Below are 23,181 nucleotides of genomic sequence, written 5' to 3'. Positions count from 1 at the left end.
GAAACTGTGGACGTCGTGTCCTCCGGACCAAAGAGGAAAATAACCATCCGGATTGTTATAGGCGCAAAGTTGAAAAGCCAGCATCTGTGATGGTATGGGGGTGTATTAGTGCCCAAGACATGGGTAACTTACACATCTGTGAAGGCGCCATTAATGCTGAAAGGTACATACAGGTTTTGGAGCAACATATGTTGCCATCCAAGCAACGTTACCATGGACGCCCCTGCTTATTTCAGCAAGACAATGCCAAGCCACGTGTTACATCAACGTGGCTTCATAGTAAAAGAGTGCGGGTACTAGACTGGCCTGCCTGTAGTCCAGACCTGTCTCCCATTGAAAATGTGTGGCACACTATGAAGCCTAAAATACCACAATGGAGACCCCCGGACTGTTGAACAACTTAAGCTGTACATCAAGCAAGAATGGGAAAGAATTCCATCTGAGAAGCTTAAAAAATGTGTCTCCTCAATCCTCAGTTCCCAAACGTGTTGTTAAAAGGAAAGGCCATGTAACACAGTGGTGAACATGTCCTTTCCCAACTACTTTGGCACGTGTTGCAGCCATGAAATTTTAAGTTAATTATTATTTGCAAAAAAAAAAAAAAAGTTTATGAGTTTGAACATCAAATATCTTGTCTTTGTAGTGCATTCAATTGCATATGGGTTGAAAAGGGTTTGCAAATCATTGTATTCCATTTATATTTACATCTAACACAATTTCCCAACTCATATGGAAACGGGGTTGGTACATCACATTTACATCTACAGCTCTAATGTGCCATTTCCTGCAGGTGACAGTTTACCAGCCCAATGAAGGGAAAGGGCTGGGAGGGAAAGGGCCTCCGCCCCCCCCCAAAAGATACTTTTGTTTTCAGCTATGATGAGCTTTCCGGTTAGTATGTATATAGTACATGTGTATCTTCTCTCTTGTGCACACGTCTCTCCGTTCTCACTGCACCGACAACATTTCCTCGTTCTCCACCAATCACCTTAAAGGTGCGGTATGTTATCGTACATGAGAAAAGTCTATGCTTCAGGTGCACATTCTAATCTAATTCATAACGTGTGTGTGTGTGTGTGTGTGTGCGCGTGTAGATGATCTCCTACGACGTGTCCGACTTTACCTCGGCCAGCTTGAGTAAAAAAGCTTTCCCACACATCAGGACATCCAGCAGAACAAAGGCAATGTGGTCATGTCCACTTTTGTGCGGAATATTGGCTGGGCCTCACAGGTATTTCATTAGGAAGCCAGAAAGGAAAAGGGGAGGACATGCAAATTATGTAGAGCCACTGAATGAAGGTAGAGGAGGGGACCAGGTATGATAATTTTCATTTTATATACTCTTAAAACTTCAATTTGATTAAAAAATAATTTAGTAAGTAAAGTGTGTATTTTCTTACAAATGTCAATGTGAGCTAAAATGTTTGAACGTTGCGCCTTAGACCAAAATGCAGGTGGACCAAGAAGTCCAAAGCCAGGGGGACCAACAAAATGAAGACAATTCCTCCAGTAAGGTTAGTAGGATGGACCACCATATTCTGTCTTTTCCTTAATGGTCATAATAAATGCACCGGTGTCTCTACTGTCACTAAATTAGTTAACATTATAAAACTAAACAGCAAACACATTTGCTTAAATATACTGTATGGTAGGGCTGTCAAAATGTACACGTTAATGCAGATTATTCCATCATAAATGACTTCCTGCAGAATGACCCCAAATCCCTGAATCGTATCTAGCAATGTATTTCAGTCTGTTCAAGTAGTGTTACCATTGTTTATTGCTTAAATGGGCAGTTGATCCGGTCGTGACACGCTGTAGGACTAAACAAGTCAATATGAAGGACGCTAATATGACACTCAATAGGAAATTTTAGTTCAAATAAACTTGACCTTCAATAAGGAGCTTTTGGTAGCCATCCACAAGCTTCTGGTTGAATTTTTAACCACTCCTCTTGACAAAATTGGTGCAATTCAGCTAAATGTTTTGGTTTTTTGACATGGACTTGTTTCTTCAGCATTGTCCACATGTTCTCAATGGGGTTTAAGTCAGGACTTTGGGAAGGCCATTCTAAAACCTTAATTTTAGCCTGATTTAGCCATTCCTTTACCACTTTTGACGTGTGTTTGGGGTCATTGTCCTGTTGAAACACCCAACTGCGCCCAAGACCAACCTCCGGGCTGATGATTTTAGGTTGTCCTGAAAAATTTGGAGGTAATCCTCCTTTTTCATTGTCCCATTTACTCTCTGTAAAGCACCAGTTCCATTGGCAGCAAAAAACAGGCCCAGAGCATAATACTACCACCACCATGCTTGACGGTAGGGATGGTGTTCCTGGGATTGAAGGCCTCACCTTTTCTCCTCCAAACACATTGCTGGGTATTGTGGCCAAACAGCTCAATTTTTGTTTCATCTGACCGCAGAACTTTCCTCCAGAAGGTCTTATCTTTGTCCATGTGATCAGCAACAAACTTTAGACAAGCCTTAAGGTGTCGCATCTGGAGCAAGGGCTTCCTTCTTGCATGGTAGCCTCTCAGTCCAATGGCGATGCAAAACGCTAGACTGTGGACACTGACACCTGTGTTCCAGCAGCTTCCAATTCATTGCAGACCTGCTTTTTGGTGGTTCTCGGTTGACTCTTGAGCATCCTGACCAATTTTCTCTCAGCCAGCAGGTGATAGCTTGCGTTTTCTTCCTGATCGTGGCAGTGACAAAACTGTGCCATGCACTTTATACTTACAAACAATTGTCTGCACAGTTGCTCTTGGGACCTTAAGCTGCTTTGAAATGGCTCCAAGTGACTTTCCTGACTTGTTCAAGTCAATGATTCGTATTTTCAGATCTGTGCTGAGTTCCTTTGACTTTCGTTTGTAACCGAGTCTAATGACTGCATCACATGAGCCCTATTTAAATGGGCTCAGAGAAGTCAACAGGTGTGGTCAAACATAATCACTCACATGAAGTTAAGAGGCCATGCCATGACGATAATTTGATTTGATTGTAACTTTTCTACATCACCAAAATTGATAATGTATGTTGCTGTATGTATACTTTTGACCCAGCAGATTTGGTCACATTTTCAGTAGACCCATAATAAATTCATAAAAGAACCAAATTTCATGAATGTTTTTTGTGACAAACAAGTATGTGCTCCAATCACTCTATCACAAAAAAATTAGAGCTGTAGAAAATATTGGAAACTCAAGACAGCCATGATATTATGTCCTTCACAAGTGTATGTAAACTTTTGACCACGACTGTATGTATGTGTGTGTGTGTATATATATATATATGTGTGTATACACAATGTATATATGTACACATATTTATATATATATACGTATGTGTATATATGTGTATATATACCTATGCATATATATACATATGTATGTATACATATACATATGTGTATATATACACATATTTAAATAAATATGTATATATATGTATGTATGTAATATATATATACAGTTTTTGCAGTTTGATTTTGTGAGTCGTAAAAGGGTCATCAGGTGCATCTGTCAACAATAAAGGGAGCAAGACACTCTGATCTTGGCTCGTGAAACCCGAGTTTGGCCTTCTTGTTATCTACGGAAGTATACAACATGTAGTGGGAACAGTATAGTCAGGTTCTAACCTATATTTATTTTTAAAACATAATCTTAAAAAAAAAAAAAAAAACGGTGAAAAAAACGTAGCGTAACAACCAAATTGAAAACAAGTCATAGTGTTCATTAATTACGGAACGAGCTGGCGAATGCATGCACGAGTCTACAGCCAGACAAACACATGAGTGCAAAGTGAATCAATTATTCCAGTAAAAAGTGCTTTTCATAAGAGCAAAACGGCTCCCACTGAGTCCTGGCACGCATCTTCTCCAGCATAACGCTGCTAATCCAATAAACTTGCTTACAAAAGGACAGTGTTTGACGTGAACGTACAATATTTCACACGAGGGCCAACATGTATTTTATAACTCCAAAGGCATTAATGTTTGTCAATCTTCACTTGCTGTTGTGCGTCCTTTCACCAGCCAGCATACACAGGCTCTGTATCACCTGGAATCCCATAGTAGCGGCCTTGAGGCCTCTCTTTACGTAACAATGGTGCTCGGGACACACTCAGCTCCCCATCAGTGTCTCTCATTTTGCGCAGAACCATTAGAATAATGAAGAGCAGGGCCACTGGATGCAAAACATAAGGATGCAATCAGGATCCACTAATAATGACAGCGTGACACACACAAGATTCTTATTTCCGCCTTTAACAAAACTATGCAGCTTCCTGTTGTACGTACCTCCGCCTCCAATAACCAACAAAGCGATGGTGACGGGGGCTAATTCACAAGTGTCCCCCGCTTTGCGAAAGAACGTTTCCATGCAGTAACCTGGGGCCAAGCTTCCCTGAGGACAGAAGGCATCGCTGGGGCAACGGATGGGATTCACGTCTGGACTCTGGAAAGGTTAATAAGTCAACTTTTTCAGCCACACTTTGAATGGCAACAGTAGGCCCGATTGAAATTCGGCCATCTCAAAATTGCTAATGCTCTGTTTTGGTTGAAACAATCCGAGAGCATTTCTACGCGAGTCTAGGTATAGCTCTATGTTTACCATCACACTTGGTCCTCTTTTCTGTTAACCTTCTGTGATGTCTTGACAAAGACTTTCCACCAAAATTAAATATGCTACCACTTTGGGGTTGTTGCGACTTTTAAGATTCCACTGTACAATAAACATTTTTTAATATGAGTTACCAATACAGGAACTGTTGTACAAGCTGTTATAGGTGTATTACATATTATAACACAATTGTATTTTTTATGTATAAAAAATAACTACAATGAAATACAAATATATTTAAATAATGTAAAAAAAATGTGTTATGAAAAACATTTCAAATAAACATTTGTATATTACACTGAACAAAAATGTAAACGCAACACTTTAGTTTTTGCTCCCATTTTTTATGAGTATAACTTTGACTTTATACACAAAATATCTATTCCTCTCAAAAATTGTTCACAAATCTGTCTAAATCTGTGTTAGTGAACATTTCTTCTTTTCCAAGATAATCCATCCCACCTCACAGGTGTGGCATATCAAGATGCTGATGAAACAGCATGATTATTGCACAGGTCTGCCTTAGGCTGCCCACAATAAAAGGCCACTCTGAAATGTGCAGTTTTATCACACAGCACAATGCCACAGATGTCGCAAGTTTTGTAGGAAGTGTGCAGTTGGCATGCTGACAGCAGGAATGTCCACCGCTTTTGTGCCTGACATGAATGTTCATTTTTATACCATAAGCTGTCTCCTAAGGTGTTTCGAAAAATTTGGCAGTACATCCAACCGGCCTCACAAACGCTGACCACGTGTAACCACACCAGCCCAGGGCCTCCACATCCAGCAGGTGCACTTCCATGATCGTCTGAGACCAGCCACCCAGACAGCTGCTGCAACAATTAGTTTGCATAACCAAACAATTTCTGCACAAACTGAGAAACCGTCTCAGGGAAGCTCAGCTACATGCTCGTCGCCCTCATCGAGGTCTCAATCAACCTGACTCCAGTTCGTCGTCGTAACCAACTTGAGTGTGCAAATGCTCACATTCGATGGCGTCTGGCATGTTGGAGAGGTGTTCTCTTCACGGATGAATTCTAGTTTTCACTGATCAGGACAGATGGCAGACAGCGTGTGTGGCGTCGTGTGGGAGAACGCTTTGCTGATGTCAACGTTGTGAATCGAGTGGCCCATAGTGGGGGCGGGGTTATGTTATGGAAAACAAACGCAAGTGCATTTTTTGATGGCATTTTGAATGCACAGAGATACCGTGACGAGATCCTGAGGCCCATTGTTGTGCCATTCACCCGAGACCATCACCTCATGTTGCAGCATGACAATGCATGGCCCATGTTGCAAGGATCTGCACAATTCCTGGATGCTGAAAACCTCCCAGTTCTTGCATGGCCAGCATAGCCACCGGACATGTCACCCATTGAGCATGTTTGGGATGCTGTGGATCGGAGTATGCGACAGCGTGTTCAAGTTCCTGCCAATATCCAGCAACTTGGCACAGCCATTGAAGAGGAGTGGACCAACATTCCACAGGCCACAATCAACAATTTAATCAACTCTATGTGAAGGAGATGTGTTGCACTGTGTGAGGCAGATGGTAGTCACACCAGATACTGACTGCATTTCTGACCCCCCAGACCCTCGATAAAGCAAAACTGCACATTTCAGAGTGGCCTTTTGTCGTGGTCAGCCTAAGGCAGACCTGTGCAATAACCATGCTGTTTAATCAGCATCTTGATATGCCACACTTGTGAGGTGGGATGGATTATTTTAGCAAAGAAAAAATGCTCACTAACACAGATTTTGTGAACATTTGAGAGGAGTAGGTCTTCCGTGTATATTGTAAACGTTTTAGCTCTTTGAGTTCAGAGAACAGAAAACAGTTTGTGGAAGTTAATAATTGGAAGTCTACCACAAGGATCAGTCCTTAGACCAATACTGTTTCTCATGTACGTCAATGATATTACCATGGTTTCCAAACTGTTTAAGTGTATTTTATTTGCGGACAACACAACCCTATTTTATTCAGGACAAAATATTACAGATGTGTTAGAGGTGGTTGAAAATGAATTCATTAACATTTTAAAATGGTTTGATGTTAATAGATTATCCTTGAATACTAGTAAAACAATATTTCTGATTGTTTGCAGTAGTAGGAAAAGTGTGGATGGCTCATATGTCGAGGAAGTTGAGATTCAAAGAACACAAGAGATTACGTTCTTGGGTGATATGATTGATGAACATTTGTCATGGAAATTTACATATTAATGATACAAAGGCTAAAGTATCTAAAACGATTTGCTATTTTACACAAAGTGAAGGAATTGCTAAATCAAAAAGCATTGTATATTTAGTATACTTCACTGATTGTTCCATATCTAACATACTGTTTTGAAGTGTGGGATAGTCCCTGTAAAACATATCTAAATCCAATCTTCCTTCTGCACAAAAGAGCTGTAATGCTGCAATGCATACAGGGAACCCACAAACCCAATATTCAAACAGTAAATGTATTAAAATTTCATGAACTGGCAGAGTATAATATCCTAAAAATCATGTACATGCAACAATTCTACCAAACAACATTCAAAACAGATTTGTAAAAAGAGAAAGTAATTATAATTTTTAGGGACCAGAAATCTTTAATAAATCTAGATTTAGAACATTTGTAAATGGAAAGAAGTAATTTCAATCAGAGGTGTTAGTTTATGGAACAAACTTTACAGTGGAATAAAACTGTGTAAATCTCTTTCTTATTAAAAAAAAAAAAATCCTATGATGAAAATATATGACTGATAATTATTATTATAAAATTATTATTAAATAATTATTTCTTCATTATTAGTTTAATCGTTGTAAAATGAAAACATGGTTTAGTAGTCGCCAACATTGAAAGTCAATTGTTGTATTTGTAAAAATAGGAGGCATATATTATAAGTTTTTAACTTCTTTCTGCTCCTTTTCATTCATATTTTACTTTAATGTTAGGTTGATTTATTTATTTTTATTGTATTCCTTTGTTTGATTTTTTATGAATGAAATAAACAAATGAACTGAACTGAACTGAACTGAACTCTTGAAAAATGGGTGCAATAACAAAAGTGTTGCGTTTATATTTTTGTTCAGTATACATATGAGGAGTGCTCCAAAAAATCGATATACATACGAATGTTATTTATTTAGATTCTAAATTTAAGATTTTCAAGAATAAATCAAAATAATAATACAAAAAATCATTATAAATTTCAAATATATGTTTTTTTAGGCTATCTTCATGCTTACTTGCTGCGCATATATGTCACACATCAGCAACCAAGAGGCGCTTTTGTAACCTCTAACCTGTTTTGAAAACGTTTTTTTATTATTTTATACAAAATAATATATTGCGAGAATTGGTTGGAATCGAGAGTCGTATCAAGAATTGATTCAGAATCAAATCCTCATCCAATGAATCGGAATCAAAATGTGAGTTGTAGTGTGATTCCCCCCTATTATATATTTTTTATATAATTTTGATATCATATATCTCTTATGATTCTGTGCGTGTAAATCGAAGATCAGTTTTTTTCCCAAAACAAATGTTCTGTAATTATATATGTCATTTATTTCCTATACCGTTTGTACTCATTAGGATGTCAGGTGACTTTGTGGGAGAAGCAGGGGCATCCTGGATTGGTCACCAGACAATTACAGGGCACAGGTACAGTATGTAGATTATTCTTTATGTCTTGCATGAATGGAAAATTATAATAAAAAAAACTTTGAAGATTGGATGTGCAGCGGGATTCACTGAGGTATTTCTATTTCTTGCTAAAGAGCAGTATTTTTGCTCTTGTATTGGATCTCATTGCATTGTGCAGAAGATGTTAATGTGGTAGACTGTGTGAAGTACTTACTGGACAGTAGTGGTTCTCTGGGCAGACGTCACAGTTTTCTTGGCCCCAGTGAATCTGGAAGGATCCACTGCTGCAGATCTGACACATCGTCTGATGGCGAGGCTTGTGCATGCCTGTCCAAAAGCACATCACCAGTATATTTATGCAGGACCAATGAGAGCCGTGTTGTTTTAAACCATACCTGGCCGACATTGTGTGCACTCTTTAGCTGCAGACTGGAGCGCTTCTGACCCTCCAGGACAGATCTGACACAGGGAGCAACCAGAGGAGCTGTCAGGTTGGGGGAGAAGAAACATGTTTAGGATTGTTGATCAAATACTCTGAAGAGTAGAGAACTCAGGACACGTTCGGGTATGTTCCCTAAGAAGCTATTTCAGGCATATTGACAGTGATGGGCAAGCTACTTGGAAAACGTAGTTAGCTAAGCTACAAGTTACTCTCGATTAAATGTAGCTAAGCTACAGGGGATGCTATACCCGGAGAATTGTAGCAAGCTACACTACAAGTTACACGGCAAAAGTAGCTTGCTACATCAAAGCTACATTTAACAAAATGTATAGCTATGGGCCACATGTATAACTGAGAGTGTACAAACGGACTCAATGGTCCATTACTATTAACTATCTGTCATTTAGCTGAGGACACCCTACAGCAGTGGTCCCCAACCTTTTTGTAGCTGCGGACCGGTCAACACTTGAAAATTTGTCCCACGGACCGGGGGGCGGGCGGGTATTTTTTGGTCATAAAGAAATACAATCATGTGTGCTTACGGACTGTATTCCTGCAGACTGTATTGATCTATATTGATATATAATGTATACATTGTGTTTTTTATGTTAATTTAATAAAAAAATTAAAAAATAATATATATATATTTTTTATTTCTTGTGCGGCCCGGTGGTTGGGGGCCACTGTCCTACAGCAACCTCTAGGGGTCTACGCACCCCACTGTATGTATTTATTTTAGTTTGCCTTGTCTTTGGCCCACCTCCATAATGTTATTCATTTTCTCTATTTGTATTATGACAAAAACATCAATGCCTTGTGTGTTGTTTTTGGAACAGTTGGTAATAGTTATGTGCAGTAAAACTTGTCATGAACTCAACTCACCTTAATGTGTGTTCCTAAATTTGTGTTGGACGTCTTAGATGAATAACCTCTTAAGGCCCAAGCTGTTTGTTTACACACTTTTTTTTTTGTCTCTCTTTGCTATTTGGGCTTATTGGACCCTAATTAGAATAAAAACTAAGAATCATCTTTTGATAAGATGTACTTAGTCCATAAGTACACAACCGTGTACTTCATGTTTAGTGACATGCTAATTCTTATTTTTACACTTTTTTTTTCAAATTCCATTGTATGTTATACTCTTCTGACACCACCAGATGGCAGTATAAGTGTCCACATAAGCGGCTATAAGACCCCAATTCAGTACTATACACAATTTTGGAAATAAGAGCTAAAAGGTGCTGTCCACGCATGTGGCCAACTAAGCCTTTAGAGCAGTGGTTCTCAAATGGGGGTACGCGTACCCCTGGGGGTACTTGAAGGTATGCCAAGGGGTACGTGAGATTTTTTTTTAATGTCTGTCAAAAAGAACTGTGAAAAGAAATGCAAAAAGGCAATATTCAGTGTTGACAGCTAGATTTTTTGTGGACTTGTTCCATAAATATTGATGTTAAAGATTTCTTTTTTTGTGAAGAAATGTTTAGAATTAAGTTCATGAATCCAGATGGATCTCTATTACAATCCCCAAAGAGGGCACTTTAAGTTGATGATTACTTCTATGTGTAGAAATCTTTATTTATAATTGAATCACTTGTTTATTTTCTAAGAAGTTTTTAGTTATTTTTATATCTTTTTTTCCAAATAGTTCAAGAAAGACCACAACAAATGAGCAATATTTTGCACTGTTATACAATAAATCAGAAACTGATGACATAGTGCTGTATTTTACTTCTTTATCTCTTTTTTTCAACCAAAAATGCTTTGCTCTGATTAGGGGGTACTTGAATTAAAAAAATGTTCACAGGGGGTACATCACTGAAAAAAGGTTGAGAACCACTGCTTTAGAGGATAGAGCAGTTATGATTTTAAACAACTAAAAACTAAGGTATTGGGCATTGTTTTCTTCAAACACATACATTTGTCTAAATGTGGTCAAGAACACGCATTGTTGTGGGTTTCCTTGACATCGTCTTCATCACTAAATGAAAAATCTAATCTGCGGGAGAGAATCACACTGCCATTTTCAAGTATGTTTTTTTTTTGAGTGGTCAGCTTGACGCGTCCCTCTGTCTCCAACTCCTTCAGCGTCATGTGACATGAGTGAGTGTCTGTTATGATTTTGCTTCCTGGTTTCGATGACCTGCCTTATCTTGCCTCTGATTGGCCAGTCCGTAATGTTTCGCCCTAACCCTAGCCAATTGGGACTCATCATACAAACACCAACCAATCATCATGGATTTTCTCCGTATGTCTGGATGTTCTCATTTATCCAGGTCATTGTACTTTCTCCATATTTTTTGGGGCCTGGATTCACACTCCATTTGTTCTCTTTGTAGCTTGTACCTTTGATATAAGCTACCTAGTTACATGGGTGTAAAAGTAGCTAAGCTAAAGAACAAGCTACTAGTTAAAAAAGTAGCTAGGCTACCGCCAAGCTACTGGAAAATGTAGTTAAGCTACGTAGCTTAGCTACATGTAGATTGTTACTGCCCATCACTGCATATTGAAAGCATGTGATGCTCTTAACTGTGAAGCACTGAGGCCGATCTTCACACTCATTTTTACATTTTAAAAGGCAGCGACATTAGGATCGGCAACCTACTTGCAAAAACTCCCTTGTGCACACGGTGAACAGGAAGTGGAACTGTGCAGTGATGAGAAGAAACCTAAAAGGGGTACAATTACAGCTAGCACAAAACTGCATTTTAAAACATTGGAATACACTTTTGGATCAAAAATCCCACCTGGGGAGCAACTTGAACATCGGTCTGCTCCAGTGTTGTTGTTAAAGGACCCAGGAAGGCAGGGAAGACACAATGGACTTCCAGTGAAACTGTACAACAGGAACAACCAGTGTTGGGTTAGTTACTGAAAACCAGTAATGAGTTATAGTTACTAGTTACTTCATTTCAAAAGTAACTCAGTTACTAACTCAGTTACTTACACCAAAAAGTAATGTGTTACTTTGAAAAGTAACTATTTAGTTACTTCTTTTTTTCTTTTCTTTTTTAAAAGCTCCCATTAATGCCCTTCAGCCTTCATTTCAGTACTGTTATTGCACTGGAGAATAATACAATGTGTTGATCAACTTGACATGCATTTACATCACTGAACTCTGCTAAGCAATGTGGTCTACATACAACACACAAAGACAAAGATATGTTTCAAAGGCCAATTTGTTTCTGGCCAGAACAAATTGACACAACTATTTTAAATAGCTGCAACATAATGGCACTTTAACTTGAACTTGAAGTAGATAGGATCTTTGATCCAAGACACAACTTACATTTAACTAAAATGTTATTTTCTTTGTGCTCGACAAAAGAAAAGTATTGAGAATTTCTCCTTGTTAAAAAAATCGACTCTTGGCTTCGCCTTGATGTCTTGTTAGTTGTTATGATAGTAGCGTTTATGTGTGTGCGTGTGTGTGTGTGTGTGGCCCTTTAAGATATGACAGCGTGTGGGTGAGGGACGTCAGTGAGTGAGTGGGCGAGAGAAGTGAGGGACCGGCGACAGTGAGTGCTTGCAGGTGCTCTCTCTAGCTTGGTGGATAGCTGCGTGCAATAAAGTCACAAAGTTGCAACAAACCGCCGGCCTCGTCATTCACCCTCAGCTGTAAAGACCACTTCCGGGTAAAGTGAAGGTTGTTAGCCCCGAAGGAACGTCTCCCCTGCGCTCCTCAACTACGGTATGGGATTCCCCCCCCCCCGCCCCCACCCACAGAAAGCACGTACGCCCTTTCTTTTCCACCGCAGCGCTGCCACAAAACACACTCAGATCTTCAGTTTCTAGCCAATACTACATAAAAATAACGTAAAATAACGCAGTAACGCATCATGTAGTAACGGTAACTGAGTTACTGAATATAAAAAATAACGCGTTAGATTACTAGTTACCGCCGAAACTAACGGCGTTACAGTAACGCGTTACTTTGTAACGTGTTAGTCCCAACACTGGGAACAACAGCAATGCATTACAACCTATGAGTCATATAGTACTGTTTTATGGGGTGCCGAATGTAAAAATTAGATCACAATTTTATCACTGTTCTCACAATCTTATTACTTTTCTCACATCAAGCTAATTTTCTTCACATTTGAGTTAGGAATGAAATGGTGAATAATAATGGTGAATCTACATATTACATCTTAAAGTTAAATCAAAATATTCAATATGATTATTAAATCTACATGTTAAATATAAATATAAATGCTACAGTCTCATATGTGTTGCTTTTCCATCTTCCATCTTCATTCTTTCTCCTGAATGCACATCCACTTCCATATCTCGCAGTCAGATATGTGGGCTTGTCTTTACACGCTGAAAGGCACAGTGGGTATCTGCTCATTGTTTAAATATTCGGCTTTACGCTTTGCGAGACATTTAGGTTTAACATTTAGGTAAATATTTACCATTCATACTTAACATTTACAGTATATTCATACTTAACATTTACATTTACATTCAACAATAATATTTAATAATATTTAGTTTTAAATTTAACATTTAGATTTAGATTTAACACTTAATTAGATTAACATTTAGATTTAAAATGTAACATTTATAATTATATTATAACGATGGCGAGCGCCTGGTGGCCGGGCCTGTCCCCATGGGGCCAGGCCGGGCACAGCCCAAAGAGGCAACGTGGGTCCCCCCTCCAATGGGCTCACCACTACTGGAAAGTGCTCCCTCGGGTGATTCCCTTGTCCTACTGGGGGACTTCAACGCTCATGTTGGCAACGACAGTGAAACCTGGAGAGGCGTGATTGGGAAGAATGGCCGCCCGGATCTGAACCCGAGTGGTGTTTTGTTATTGGACTTTTGTGCTCGTCACAGATTGTCCATAACAAACACCATGTTCAAACATAAGGGTGTCCATATGTGCACTTGGCACCAGGACAACCTAGGCCGCAGTTCCATGATCGCCTTTGTAGTTGTGTCATCAGATTTGGTAAAAGTTAGAGATGCTACCTCAGTAGAAGCATTTAAGTCTCATCTTAAAACTCATTTGTATACTCTAGCCTTTAAATAGACTCCCTTTTTAGACCAGTTGATCTGCCGTTTCTTTTCTTTTCTTTTCTACTCTGCTCCGGGGTGGACCGCTAGCCTGTTCATCGGATGTGGACATCTCTACGCTGCTGACCCGTCTCCGCTCGGGATGGTTCCTGCTGGCCCCACCATGGACTGGACTTTCGCTGATGTGTTGGACTTTCACAATATTATGTCAGACCCACTCGACATCCATTGCTTTCGGTCTCCCCTAGAGGGGGGGGGGGGGGTTACCCACATATGCGGTCCTCTCCAAGGTTTCTCATAGTCATTCACATTGACGTCCCACTGGGGTGAGTTTTCCTTGCCCGTATGTGGGCTCTGTACCGAGGATGTCGTTGTGGCTTGTACAGCCCTTTGAGACACTTGTGATTTAGGGCTATATAAATAAACATTGATTGATTGATTGATTGCGGCCTCATGTTTTGGACACTCGGTTGAAGAGAGGGGCGGAGCTTTCTATCGATCACCACCTAGTGGTGAGTTGGCTGCGATGGTGGGGGAGGATGCCGGACAGACCTGGCAGACCTAAACGCATTGTGAGGGTCTGCTGGGAACGTCTGGCAGAGTATCCTATCAGAGAGAGTTTCAATTCCCACCTTCGGAAAAACTTTGAACATGTCACGAGGGAGGTGCTGGACATTGAGTCCGAGTGGACCATGTTCCGCACCTCTATTGTCGAGGCGGCTGATTGGAGCTGTGGCCGCTAGGTAGTTGATGCCTGTTGTGGCGGTAATCCTAGAACCCGTTGGTGGATACCAGCGGTGAGGGATGCCGTCAAGCTGAAGAAAGAGTCCTATTGGGTTCTTTTGGCTCATAGGATCCGGAGGCAGCGGACAGGTACCGACAGGCCAAGCAGTGTGCGGCTTCAGCGGTCGTGGAGGCAAAAACTTGGACATGGGAGGAGTTCGGGGAAGCCATGGAAAACGACTTCCGGACGGCTTCGAAGCGATTCTGGACCACCATCCGCCGCCTCAGGAAGGGGAAGCAGTGCACTGTCAACACCGTGTATGGGGAAAATGGTGTTCTGCTGACCTCGACTGCGGATGTTGTGGATCGGTGAAGGGAATACTTCGAAGACCTCCTCAATCCAACCAACATGTCTTCCTATGAGGAAGCAGTGCCTGGGGAATCTATCCTATTTCTGGGGCTGAGGTTGCTGAGGTAGTTAAAAATCTCCTCGGTAGCAAGGCCCCGGGGGTGGATGAGATCCGCCCGGAGTTCCTTAAGGCTCTGGATGCCATGGGGCTGTCTTGGTTGACAAGACTCTGCAGCATCGCGTGGACATCGGGGGCGGTACATCTGGATTGGCAGACTACGGTGGGGGTTCCTTTCTTTAAGAAGGGGAACCGGAGGGTGTGTTCCAACTATCGTGGGATCACACTCCTCAGCCTTCCCGGTAAGGTCTATTCATGTGTACTGGAGAGGAGGCTACGCCGGATAGTCGAACCTCGGATTCAGGAGGAACAGTGTGGTTTTCGTCCTGGTCGTGGAACTGTGGACTAGCTCTATACTCTCGGCAGGGTCCTTGAGGGTGCATGGGAGTTTGCCCAACCAGTCTACATGTGCTTTGTGGACTTGGAGAAGGCATTCGACCGTGTCCCTCGGGAAGTCCTGTGGGGAGTGCTCAGAGAGTATGGGGTATCGGACTGTCTGATTGTGGCGGTCCGCTCCCTGTACGATCAGTGTCAGAGCTTGGTCCGCATTGCCGGCACTAAGTCGGACACGTTTCCAGTGAGGGTTGGACTCCGCCAAGGCTGCCCTTTGTCACCGATTATGTTCATAACTTTTATGGACAGAATTTCTAGGCGCAGTCAAGGCGTTGAGGGGATCCGGTTTGGTGGCTGCAGGATTAGGTCTCTGCTTTTTGCAGATGATGTGGTCCTGATGGCTTCATCTGACCAGGATCTTCAGCTCTCACTGGATTGGTTCGCAGCCGAGTCTGAAGCGACTGGGATGAGAATCAGCACCTCCAAGTCCGAGTCCATGGTTCTTGCCCAGAAAAGAGTGGAGTGCCATCTCTGGGTTGGGGAGGAGACCCTGCCCCAAGTGGAGGAGTTCAAGTACCTCGGAGTCTTGTTCACGAGTGAGGGAAGAGTGGATCGTGAGATCGACAGGCGGATCGGTGCAGCGTCTTCAGTATTGCAGACGCTGTATCGATCCGTTGTAGTGAAGAAGGAGCTGAGCCGGAAGGCAAAGCTCTCAATTAACCGGTTGATCTACGTTCCCATCCTCACCTATGGTCATGAGCTTTGGGTTATGACCGAAAGGACAAGATCACGGGTGCAAGCGGCCGAAATGAGTTTCCTCCGCCAGGTGGCGGGGCTCTCCCTTAGAGATAGGGTGAGAAGCTCTGCCATCCGGGGGGAGCTCAAAGTAAAATCGTTGATCCTCCACATCGAGAGGAGCCAGATGAGGTGGTTCGGGCATCTGGTCAGGATGCCACCCGAACGCCTCCCTAGGGAGGTGTTTAAGGTACGTCCAACCGGTAGGAGGCCACGGGGAAGACCCAGGACATGTTGGGAAGACTATGTCTCCCAGCTGGCCTGGGAACGCCTCGGGATCCCCCGGGAAGAGCTGGACGAAGTGGCTGGGGAGAGGAAAGTCTGGGCTTCCCTGCTTAGGCTGCTGCCCCCGCGACCCAACCTCTGATAAGCGGAAGAAGATGGATGGATGGATGGCATTTATAATTAGATTTAACATTTAAACTCAACACTTAGTTTTGAAATTTGGATTCAGCATTTGGATTTAACATATTTATATTCAACATTTTCCATTTATATTTAAAAGTTATATTTAAATTTTTTTATATTCATTTATAATTAAATATTCTAAATATTATATTTATATCATGCATTAATGATTTAGATTTTTGTATTTAAAATTAATTCTTTAAAATTAAACATTTATAGTCAACATTTATATTTAACATGTATATTTGACATTCAGATTTAACATTTAGATTTAGATGTAACATTTACATTTAGATATAACATTTGGATTCACCATTTAATTTTTACCTCAAATGTGAAGAAATTGAGCTAAATGTGAAAAAAATTTGTAAAGGTGAAAAAAGTACTATAAATGTGAGAAAAGTGAGCTAAATAATCCAAATATATCGTATAGAAAAGTGTGATTGGTACATTTGGCAACCTATACTCATTGGGCTAGGTGGTTATTCTGTCATGTATTTTTCACGATTACAACATATCTTTCCAATTTCATGGTAAATCAACCATATCAATCATGTGTAATCTAACAAAAATTAAATATTTATTTGTAATACCTAAATTTATCGAACACAATCAACACAATTTTATATCTCGGTCCATGTTTGTAGGCTCAATAATAAATGAAGTAACTGCCCGATAGGCCAAGTAAAGAATGTCTTTTTGACCGTCAAACTAAACTATTATCACCCAAAAATATGTAGAATAATGTCATATAAACTAATCAAGTATTTTATATGACTGTGTTAAAATTAGCTAACATAGTTTTCATATGTATATATATATATATATATATATATATATATATATATATATATATATATATATATATATTATATATATATATACAGTATATGTATGTGTGTATATATATATATATATATATATATATATATATATATATATATATATATATATATATATATATATATATATATTGTTATAAATTCCCTTTGTCAGAAGAGTAAGAGAAAGTTCCCTATTTAATATGATAATTGTTGAATATAATTGACTATATTATTGTTGACGTAAACAAGCTATTATTGTAGTCATGCACCTTTAAGTTACGTCTGTTTTGAGTCAGGCAGTTTACCGGGCAGCTATGTTTACTTTTCCGGGGTCCTTCGGGCAATGTGTTGAACAGTGTGTGTACGTGAGAGTGTGCTTAGCTGCTGCTGCTACAAAGCAATATATAAAGAAGAAGTTAAAAAGTAAAACGGTGTCCTTATTCCCTAACCGGAGTACGCTCACGGGTGAAGAGTCCCAGCACAACAACAACAACATCAGTTTAAGCATATAGTTCTTTAATATTGGTCCTTCGAGCCGGATTATCTTCACTCGCGACGGAGAAATGGACGCAGCGCTAACAACAGCGACAGACGGCGGCGCACTCGGAGCAAGACAGCGACAGCTTCCAACTCGTCTAGAAGGCTACCAGGTTAGCCTCCCACAGTCCCTCATTCCTCACGGTGCCCGCGCGGAGGACCGAGGAGAGAGCGTCGGCGCCCAGCGGCTGCAGTCACTCAGCCTACAGACCGAGTCTGTGTGCATGGAGGACCAGCCGCACGGAGCGCACGCTATCCCCGATCGTCCATTTTCGGCGGGAGCGGCCGACAAGGTGAGCGAGTGGAACATGGCGATACATGCTAGAGACTTGCCCAGCCAGCTAACACGCCATATGAGCCAACCATCGGCGGCGCCCGCGAGGCGGAGCTATCAAAGCAGGCAGGGTTCTCCTGTCCTACGGCCACCAGCTAATCTCAATATGAGCGTCCCAACATATCAATCACCCTGGCTAAACTGTCCAGTAGTTCACAGCACCCCTCTGTCACAGCCATCCAGCCTCCATCTTGGATCATCTAGGCTGCTTCAGCATGAGCCACACCTGTCTACACTGCCACATACCATCTCTACAACACTAGAGCTTCAAGCAGCAAAGACTCCTACACCAGGTGGTAGACAGGAGAACTACACCCTGACGCAGTCTCTGCCTTCAACTGTGACATCTGCATGGGCACCGCCTCCCCTCACTACGCTGAATGTTTCTATGCTGCAGCCTACACCTCAAGCCTCACAAGTAGCGAGTTATGCCAGCCCACAGACATCAGTTACATCAGGCTACCTGTCTAACCAGCCTACCACAGTGATGATTAACAATGTACAGGACAGAGTGCCACCAGCTGCACAACTGCAATACCTGCCCATGCAGACAACACCAGTAAATCCAGCGCCAGTGCAGCAATACACCCCACTCCCGTCCGCACAGCCAGTGTGGCAATACACCCCACTCCCGTCTGCACAGCCCGTGCAGCAACACGCTCCACTGTTTGCACAACCAGCTTATCAACCCCCACAGATAGCAACAGCGCCATATTCTGCACCACAGCTACCTGTTGCGGCTGGCACTCCGCCAGTTATCAATCCATCGCCCTACAGCGCTGCCACTCCCCTGGGGACGGTCTATCAGCCTCCATCAACCATCGCTACACAGCAATTACACCAGTCACCACTGCTAACGCAGAACCAACAGCTGCAACTCTACCAGCCTGTGTATCCGCCATCAACTCAGCCAGCATATCAACTGGTGTCTCCCCCTGCTGGTTTCACTCTGCAACAGCCCCCATCAACTCAACAGGTTCAGTACAGTCCCCAGTCTCAGTATACGCCACTACAGGTACCTTACACTACCCAGTCCCCCAGACAGCCTGTTCCAATACCTGAACTGCCTAAGTTGGTGCATGACAGTGAGAGAGAGTTTGCTGATTTAAAAATGGCGTTAGATCACCTGCTCAATCCACACACTGAACTTTCTGAACATTACAAATACCGTGTGCTTATGGAACACTTGATCCTGGATGAAGCTAAGCTAATAGCTCAGTCACACAGACATTATGTACAGCCCTACACCGCCGCCATGCAGGCCTTGCAGAGACAGTACGGGCAGCCACATCAGTTGGCACAAAGTGAGATTGCAGCCATCCTGAACTCTCCTGATGTCAAATCAGGAGACCCCAAAGCCTTCCAGAGCTTCGCCCTCAACGTTGACTTGCTAGTGGGAATGCTAACCTCATTGGAAGGGCCTAATGGGATGGAAGTGATGTCTACTGGCCATGTTGACCGGCTACTTAGCAAACTCCCTAGACACATGAGAGACAATTTTGTGGAGCATCTGCAGGTTCAGGGGCGCCTCAGCACCAGCAGCCTAAATCCATACAACCTCAGAGACCTCGCAGAGTGGCTCAAGGTGAAGGCAGAAGCTCAGAGACTGTCCGCAAAAATGGCACAGCGCCATCGAGCTGAAGGAGCACCGCCTGCCAATCGAGACAGACCTGTTCCTTCTCCCCGGCCTCGGACTCGGCCTGTTTCTGTGTATCACGGCGCAGACCAGCCCAAATCAGCCGAAACGACTCGGCCAGCAGCTAGGCAACAAAAGTTTAAAAGGATGTGTCTCTTCTGCAAGAGTACAGAGCACTACTTGTCGCAGTGTCCAGACATTATTCAATGCTCAACACAGGAAATTGAGAAGTGGATAGCAGGCGGAAAGCGCTGTCGTAACTGTGGCCGTACTAACCACGATGAAGAGAGCTGCACATTAAAGAAACCTTGCAGTGAGTGTCAGGAGATCCACCTGAGAGTGCTGCATGACATCACCAGGCCGGGCCCCCAAATCTTCCTCATCACACCCAAAGACTGCACCTCAGCGGCTAACTCGATGCAGGGAGGGAAAGTATACCTCAAGGTGGTGCCAATCATTATCAGTCATGGGACCAGATCACTGCAGACCTATGCAATCCTCGATGATGGAGCTGAACGCACCATAATACTCCCAGCTGCAGTTCGAGACCTGAAGCTCAGGGGCAGAGCAGAGTCCCTCACCTTGCGGACTGTTCGTCAGGATGTGGTTCACCTCACTGGAGCATCAGTTGACTTTCATGTAGCTTCTCCAGCATCACCATCACAGCAGCATTTGGTTGAGAGGGCCTACACAGCAGGTCGACTCACCCTGACAGAGCAATCCTATCCAATAGCAGCGCTCCAGAGACGCTACCATCACCTGAGAGGATTACAACTGCAGAGCTTCAATAAGGTGCAACCACTGCTGCTCCTTGGTGCAGATTACACTCACCTGATCACTGCTACAGAACCTGTGAGGTTTGGCCCAAAGGGAGGACCCGTAGCTATCCATACAGCACTCGGCTGGACGCTTCAAGGCCCAGATGGTTCCCAGTCCCCCGCTGCATCATGCTACTACACCGCCTTCAAGCCTACACCAGATGACATCTACCAACAAGTCGAACGCCTCTGGCAGCTTGATGTGCTCCCATTCCGTAGCGAGCGGCTAGCAGTGCGGTCTCGCCTGGACCAGGAAGCGGTGAGCGTCTTGGAAGCACGCACTAAGAGAGTGAAGGTTGGTGACACACTTCGCTACACTACACCCCTGCTCCGGATAAAAGGTGCACCACCACTAAAAGCAGATGTTGAAGCAGTGATGCCAAAGCTACGCAGTACAGAGAGACGACTGCTTAAAGACACTGTCAAAGCTAAAATATATGAAGCAGAGATCCAGAAGCTTATAGATGGTGGGTGTGTCACAAAGCTCCAGGAGGGAGAGGGAAACAGCTCCAGAGAGTCATGGTTCATACCTCATCACCTCGTCCATCATAATGGCAAACATCGCCTTGTCTTTGACTGCTCCTTTAATCATGGTGGTCTCTCTCTCAATGAGCAGCTTCTCCCAGGTCCAACCCTCGGCCCATCTCTCATCGGGGTCCTCCTGCGGTTCCGCCAGCACGCTGTCGCCATCAGTGGAGATATCCGAGCCATGTTCCACCAAGTTCGGCTGCTACCGGAGGACCAGCCGTTGCTGAGGTTTGTTTGGAGAAACCTGCAAAGGGAGAAACAGCCTGACGTATACCAATGGCAGGTCTTGCCATTTGGTACCACAAGCAGCCCGTGTTGTGCAACATTTGCCCTGCAAAAACATGTAAAAGAATGTGCTGCAGGAAATGAAGACATCCTGCAGTCCATCGAACAGTCTTTCTACGTGGACAACTGTCTGCAGAGCCTGTCAACGACTGAGTCAGCCAAGCTCCTGGTGGACAAGATGCGACAATGTCTGGCCTCAGGAGGATTTGAGATTCGACAGTGGGCAAGTAACTTCTCATGTGTTGTCTCCCACTTGCCTTCCAGTGCCCGATCTGAAAGCACAGAGCTGTGGCTGGCCGAGAAATGCAACGATCCACAGGAGCCAGCCCTTGGTCTGCGGTGGTATTGTCCAACTGATCGGCTTGGTTTCAAGCCAAAGCCCCCAGAGAGTGAGACCCCTACTATGCGGTACATCTATAAGGTACTCGCCCGCCAGTATGATCCGATCGGGATCATTATCCCGTACACTACACGAGCCAAGATTCTCGTCCAGAGACTGTGGGCAAAGAAGAGGAGCTGGGACGACCCGAATCTCCCGCCTGACATCCTCCAGGCCTGGTCCAGCTGGGAGAGAGAACTCCCCGAGCTGGCCAACATCTCCATCCCTCGGACCTATGCACCATTGGAGCTTGCTACCGACACCACAGAGTATACTCTCCACGTCTTCTGTGACTCTTGTGATGCTAGGACAGATGGCATTCATCCGTGACCGCAAGAAGGACATGTCTATGTCTCATGTGATGGCCAACGATTAGGCGGCAAACCAGCCAGCTAGACACTGCCACGGTGGAGATCTGTGCCGCGCGGACAGGAGCAGCTGTATCCACATCACCAGGTCCATGTGTATTGCAGTCCATCTTCCTGGATGCTCAGAACCCTTGTTCCCACTGACTCCACAACAGTTCTCACCTGGCTGACATCTCAGTCGTGCAGGTTCAAGGTTTTCGTGGGAACAAGGGTTTCTGAGATCCAGGAGCTGACTGCCTCACACACCTGGAGGTATGTGGATACAGCTAACAATCCGGCCGACGATCTCACCCGTGGCAAGATGTTAGCTGAGCTGGTTGCGCCAAATCGTTGGATCCTGGGACCAGCATTCCTTTGCCGTCCACCGGATGAATGGCCATCCTGTCCTAGCATCACAGAGCCAGAGGACCGTGGTGAGTTAAAACACAGTGTTTTTTGTGCTCTCACACAGACCAGCTCACCACCCAAGATACCAGATCTCACCCGGTTCAGCAGCTGGAGAGAGTTGGTCAAGGCCACGCAACAGTCTCTTCATGGGGCGGCAGCCGACCCTGCTTCACCCCTGTGTGACCTAAGAGATGCTGAAGTCCACCTGCTCAAAACCAGCCAAACAGACTGCTTCTCTGAAGAAATCAGATGCCTCAGAGCCGGCAAGCCTGTGCCACCCAGCAGCAGGCTGAGTACGCTCGCCCCAGAATTAGACCCGACATTGGGTCTTATACGGGTTGGAGGACGCCTGCGCCGTTTAGAGAGCTCTATCCCCACTGACACTCACCCAATACTGCTGGATCCCCGTCATGCAGTCACCACACTCCTCATTAAAGAGATGGATGCTCAGCTACACCACCCTGGACCTGATAGGGTGTTTGCAGAGATGAGGCGCTACTACTGGGTTCTGCGAGGGAGGCAGGCTATCAAAAAGTATCAGAGAGCTTGCACTGGTTGCATGAAGTGGAGAGGGAAGCCAGTGGTGCCGAGGATGGCAGACCTGCCCTCAGCCCGTCTGCGGCTGCTCAAGCCTCCATTCTT

At 43.5% G+C, this 23,181-nt stretch overlaps 1 protein-coding gene across 1 annotated transcript in view; it reads right to left on the bottom strand.

Annotated features, from left to right (window-relative positions):
* Nucleotides 1-3,625: 3,625 nt before the first annotated feature.
* Nucleotides 3,626-23,181, bottom strand: part of si:dkey-21a6.5 (multiple epidermal growth factor-like domains protein 9) — a 33,913-nt gene continuing 14,357 nt past the window's right edge. The window contains exons 4-9 of the mRNA XM_062040578.1: nt 11,443-11,531; nt 11,301-11,364; nt 8,652-8,740; nt 8,471-8,583; nt 4,298-4,454; nt 3,626-4,184 (exon numbers count right to left, since the gene is read on the bottom strand). Of these exons, the coding sequence (XP_061896562.1) occupies nt 4,027-4,184; nt 4,298-4,454; nt 8,471-8,583; nt 8,652-8,740; nt 11,301-11,364; nt 11,443-11,531 (670 nt within the window). The 3' untranslated portion in view covers nt 3,626-4,026. The remainder of the gene's footprint in view (nt 4,185-4,297; nt 4,455-8,470; nt 8,584-8,651; nt 8,741-11,300; nt 11,365-11,442; nt 11,532-23,181) is intronic.

The sequence above is a fragment of the Entelurus aequoreus genome, linkage group LG03, assembly GCF_033978785.1.
Source record: "Entelurus aequoreus isolate RoL-2023_Sb linkage group LG03, RoL_Eaeq_v1.1, whole genome shotgun sequence".
NCBI lineage: Eukaryota > Metazoa > Chordata > Actinopteri > Syngnathiformes > Syngnathidae > Entelurus > Entelurus aequoreus.
This window is presented reverse-complemented; position numbering and strand designations above follow the sequence as displayed.